We start from the raw sequence: 5,520 nt of genomic DNA on the forward strand, positions 1-5,520 counted from the left end.
ATGAACGGTAGAAGAAAGGAAAAGTAGAGCTAATGAATAGAAATGAAGGTTTGGAGCACTATTTATTTTAGATGCGTTATTCAGAGTTAACTGCAGAGGTGCAGAAAGTCACACAACTCTAAGAAATCCCAATTTTCAGAGCTTTTGATAATTTGGCCAAAATTATTATTCACGACTGTTTCAAAGGAAGAAACGATGGAAAAAAGTCTCACAATAAGCACTGGATTAACTGTATGCCAGTAACAGAAGCTAACGTTTATATCTATTACCGACAGCTAGAAGTGTTTTTTCTGCATTCTCCACATCAAATCGGTGTTTCATCTATCTGCCACCGCGACACAGGTGAGCAGCGGCTGGTCAAGCCGTACGCGTGGCGCAGCAAAGAGGGAAGGCCACTGCGGAAGGGCGTTTCGGGGCCGCGCGCGGCCGAGGCGCTGGCCCGGGCAGCCGGCCGTAAGGGCGGACAGGGTGCAGGCGAAGAGGCAGGTCTGACCCGATGGACAGCCCGGCCCTTTCCTGCACCGGTGCCAACACCAACTCTATCTCAGAGGGGAAACGCGCCCGGCGGAGCTCGCCCAGGCCACCTCCCGGAGCCCAGGCCGCGTCGCCACATCCAGGCCCCGACGAACACCTCGAGCTGCGGGAGTGGAAACGGGGGTGGAAAAGGGGGTGGGGGAGGAAAAAGGACGAGATTAAAGCCGGCTGCCTCCCCTCCTGCCCTGGGCTTCACCCTGTCCGCCCGTCGGCCCGGCCAGAGGCAGCGCCGTTCCGTCAGGGCTGGGCACGGCCGGGGCGAGTTTCCCGCCGCGCAGCCCCCCACAGCGCCGCTAAACGCCCGCAGCCACCTGCGGCCGGGAGCGGGCGGGACCCCAGCGGCGGCGGGGAGGGGAGGGGAGGGGAGAACCCCGAGGCGGTGGCGGCGGCGGAGAGGGAAGGGGAGGGGAGGGGAGACCCCGAGGCGGCGGCGGCGGCGGAGAGGGGAGGGGAGGGGAGGGGAGGACCCCGAGGCGGAGGCGGCGGCGGCGGCGGCGGGGCCTCCGCGCGCGGCGCGGCCGCCATGTCGGGGCCGGCGGAGGAGGGGAAAGAGGCGCCGCTTCCGCCGCGGCAGGGCGGGCTCAGGCTCAGGCTCAGGCCTAGGCGGCGGCGGCGGCGCCGGCGGGTAGGGGGGGCGGCGGCGCGGGGAGGCGGCGGGGCCTGGGGCTGGTGCCCCCTCACCACCACCTCCTCCTCTCTCGGCCCCCGCCGCCCGGGAGGGAGGGCTGCGGCGCAGCCCCGTAAAGAGCTCGTCGGCGCGGGGCGGCTCAGCTTCGCCCCGGGCGCCGGCGGTGGCTTGTGCCCGGGCGCGCCGCTCCCCGACGCCGGCCGGGTGCCCGCGCGCTCTCCAGCCAGCTTCGCCCCGGCGTTTCGCGCCTAGGCCGGGGGCTCGGGCTGCTCGCAGCCCGGCGGCGGGCGTCTTTCAAGCGAACGGCGTCGTGCGTGGTTTGGCGCGGCGATGGCGGCGAGCCCGGTGGTGACGTCGAGGCAGCGGGCGGCGGTGGTGCGCGGCGTGCCCACCGAGGTGGTGTGCACGGCCTTCTCCAACGCCGTCCTCGTCGTGGTGACCCAGTACGGCAAGATGGGCACGCTCGTCCACCTGGACCCCGGCGGGGCCGGCAGCGGCCTGGCCCGGCCCGCGCTGGCCACCAGAGTGCTGCTGGGCCAGGACGAGGTAAAGGCCCTGGCGGGGCCACGGCCACGCCGGGACGGCCCACGCGGCCGGGGAGCGGGCGAACCGCGGCGCTCGCCGAGCGGTAAAATGAATTGTAGAAGGCTGTGCCGATGGAAGAGGGGGTTCCTCTGGGAAATACGCCCGTTCAGCTGCTCTTGAACGTAACAAAAGTTTAGCTAACTGTACTCCGAATGTTTTGGGCACCTGCTTTCTGTATCCTACGGGATATGGAGTGCTTGGCCGTGTTTGCAGTAGGTTTGATGCGGCGCCTGTTGATTTAAGAACGAACACGTGGCCTTTGATAACCTTTTTTGGGCTTCTGTTCCAATCGGTTTTCCTTTCCCAGTCCCTCTTCTCCCCCTCCTTTCCTGTGCCAGCCCTATAATGGACTTTAGTTGCCCTCTCCCAGGTGTGCCTGCCAGCACTTGCCCTTGATAAAGTTTAATTTGTTTTGCCTCAACAAAATGAGTTTTTATCGACCATTTCGCAAGGCTGGAGAGAAGGCAAAAGAAAACGTCTTTTGCAAAGCATCAACTAGTCAAGCATTAAACAAAAAGTTACAGCGCTACAAGATTATGAGGCTTTCCATCAGGGTTGGAGCTGTCAAATATTACTTACTAACCTTAACTAGAAAAACCCTAGCAGCACAAGTTCCCAATTCTGTCTGCAGCTTCTCTTTATGGAGTTCTCTTTCCTCAGTAATAGCCTTCCCTCGCTGGATGTGAGATGCTTTGCTTTCCCTGGTGTGATATCTGCTAATTCAAAAAAAAAAACCCCAAAACTGCAACCTCCCCCAAGCTGTTTTTGTGTGTGATATTGGAAACAGGAGGTGCCTCAATTTACTTTGTTATGCAGCATTTTAAAATAATTTCACCAAGTTATTCAATCTAAACTTTAGGAAAAGGCTTTTTACTTGTTTCCTGCTTGTCGTTTGGGTTGGTGCGAATTCCAGTGCATTCTCGTAGCTAAAATCAAGCAAACTAATCCTTCAGGTAAATGCGTAAGAGAATGAGTATAAATCAAGCCTAGATAAACTGCATGTTCTTGTTAAAGAAACCTCATTAAGAAGATTATATCCCTTTTCTTTACTGCATATTTCTAATTTTCATTATTCTATTAAAATCCACAACAAAATGGATTTTTCACATCCAAAGCCTGTGGGTATAACAGCATTCCAGGGTCTCTAAAAATTGCAAAAATAAGGTAAGTTTTTTCCAGACTTTGTCAGCAGAATGTGCCCTGTTCAGCAATAATTTTTTAAACGAAAATAGAACTTAGGGACTTCTTCATAAATCAGGTTGTGAGGGGGATAGAAGGGTTTGGGTCCATGGCATTTCATATAATTTCATATTTAGTGGTGTAGTTTGGGTGGGAAGATTAGCAGAAGGAAAAAAATTTCCGTACTGGCTTCCTAAGTTTTCCAAACTGATGCAAAACTTGATTCAAATGCAGCTCCAGTTAAAATTGTTTCAGGGTGGTTTGGGTGGCTACCACTCATGGGCCCAAACTGTTCCATTTTAAACTGGCTAAGAGTGTGCTTTTTAAAATGTCTTGTACCACGGTTTGGCTTTGCTGACCAGCCAAACTGCGTGTCTGTTTCAAATCATGTTTAAACCGTTCAGCAAACTGCTCAGTCTGAGTCCAGTATAGACAGGTTCTCAATGTACTTCATGAAGAAGTCATTGCAAGACTTCTCCCTCTGCTAATGTGTGAGAGTTCTCCCAGATGTAACAGTGTGTATCCATATACTCTTGCTTTTCAGCCCCTTGTCCACGTTTGTGCCAAAAACCTGGTGGCATTTGTGTCGCAGGAAGCTGGGAACAAACCTGTCCTTCTCGCCATGGCTTTAAAGGACAAGACCGTGGAAGGAATACAAGCTCTACGGGAAGTGATCCGAAGTTGCCAAGTGTGGTGAAGTTGTGCCATCTGGATTCAAGGAAATGATCTTGAGTCCATGACTCATCACCACTTTTTAAAAAGGACAAAAAATGAAAATGATGGAATGTCTTTGTGCTGGTTTTGGACATGGCTGAGGAATTTCATGGATTTTTCTCTACCGTGTAGAATATTTGTGGCTTTTGCTATTATGACAGGTTTGCAGTCCATACGGCCAGTGATTAGATGATAACAATTGTCTCAACATACAAGAGAAATTTTATTTTTATCACATCGGGTGGGATGTATATTTGGAAAACTGCACAGCTCTGCATTTGTGTCCTGATAAGTGATAGATTCCAAACTCTGTAACTGCAAAACACTGTACTGCAAAGGGGAAACACCCAGTGCAGAGCAAATAAAAGAAACAGTGATGAATCCTAATTTTACCGTTTTTCTTTTTTGCTCTGTGAGAATCACTTCAATTGAAATATAAGTCTCAGTAACAAATCAACAACAACTGCGTAATGGGAAAGATTTTCTTGCCTGTTTTTAAAGGAAATAAGGATAAAAGCAGTCATCTAGGACTTATGTCAGTCCCTTTCTAATGTATTCTGAACCCACTCTCCAATTTCAGTCAGATTTTAAAGAGAAGAAGATAATTACACTCTGCAACTTTCCTGAAAGCTGACATCAGGGTAGAAGAGTGGAAACCAAATGAGGGGTGAGGAAAAAGACAAAATCTCAGCTTTTTTTTTAATATTTATGTTTATATATATTTATTTGTGGTTCTATAATATATGTTTATATATTATATAGTACCAACACATCAAAGAGTTAGCATAGGTGCAGCTTTGGACCACCTGCAATGTGCGGCCCCTCTCCTGCGACAGTGCATCAGGAGCTGTGGGGATGGAAGGATGTGGGAGTTATGCAGTGCTGTTTCTCCTGAGTCCCTTTAAAAAAAAAGTGTTGTTTATGTGAAGTCATGTGAGGTAATGCAGTGTTGGCTATCCCAACTTTTGCCATTTGTCTGGAAAGCAAGTTTGTCTTTACCTCTTCTTGTAACAAGTAACACCAAGTAGTAAATTTTTGAGTAACTTATTAAACGCTTCTGTCATTTATGAACTTCAGTGAGCAAACAGAGGCCTGCCCTTGCATCTAGATTCTGGGTAATGAAGACCTGTGCTGTATTTGAGACCCATTGGTAACTGCAGAATTACATGTCCCACGTAGACCCAGTTGCTGGATTGTTTCTTTTGCTAAAAAGTCCCCCAAGGGTGGAAGAGCAGAAAATTATTCTTTTCTTTAAAGTCAGGGATATTTACATTATTTAAAGCATTATGAGAAATGAAACTTTTTTTTTTAAAGTACATTTGAAAACTACAGGCTTGCAGCTGCCCTTCACAAGAAATTTCATCTAAAAATAACTTTCCGAACTGTGCTTCCAAGAATCAAAGATTTGCATCTGTCAGAACTCCAAATTTTTCCTTTCTCTTACAGATGGGTTTTTTTTTTGGTCTAGGAGAGTTGGAAGAGGCATATTGAATCTGTTAATGTTGATCCTGCTTTGCTGGTAGGGATTCTTTTCTGACACAAAATGAAAAGCATTTCCCCAATTCCTGGTGCTCCTACAGTGTCGGTAGCTTCAGCAACTTGTGGGAATCATACATTAACTATAAAATGGAATATAAATGACATCTTCCACCACGGTGGTATAGTATAGCACCGCTATGCCCCAAAGACTAAGGGTGTTACTACTGTGAAGCCGACCAGGGTGACTGCTGTCATTTCCTGGTTCTCTGTGTCATCGGATCTGCACACAGCAGCAGGTAAGGAGAGGACGTGGAGATCTCCCCTGACCGACGCTCCACAGCAGACTTATCTTGCTGCCCTTCTACGGGCAATAAATAACACCACAAACATTGGTCCTGAGA

At 49.8% G+C, this 5,520-nt stretch overlaps 1 protein-coding gene across 1 annotated transcript; it reads left to right on the forward strand.

Moving 5' to 3' along the window:
* The first annotated feature begins 1,077 nt into the window (after positions 1–1,077).
* PSMG3 (proteasome assembly chaperone 3) lies at positions 1,078–4,027 on the forward strand. The gene is made up of 2 exons (XM_068908736.1): positions 1,078–1,708; positions 3,471–4,027. The coding sequence occupies exons 1-2, from the start codon at positions 1,493–1,495 to the stop codon at positions 3,621–3,623; spliced, it is 369 nt and encodes a 122-aa protein (XP_068764837.1). The 5' UTR covers positions 1,078–1,492; the 3' UTR covers positions 3,624–4,027.
* Positions 4,028–5,520: the final 1,493 nt, after the last annotated feature.

The sequence above is a fragment of the Struthio camelus genome, chromosome 15 (assembly GCF_040807025.1).
Source record: "Struthio camelus isolate bStrCam1 chromosome 15, bStrCam1.hap1, whole genome shotgun sequence".
Taxonomy (NCBI): domain Eukaryota; kingdom Metazoa; phylum Chordata; class Aves; order Struthioniformes; family Struthionidae; genus Struthio; species Struthio camelus.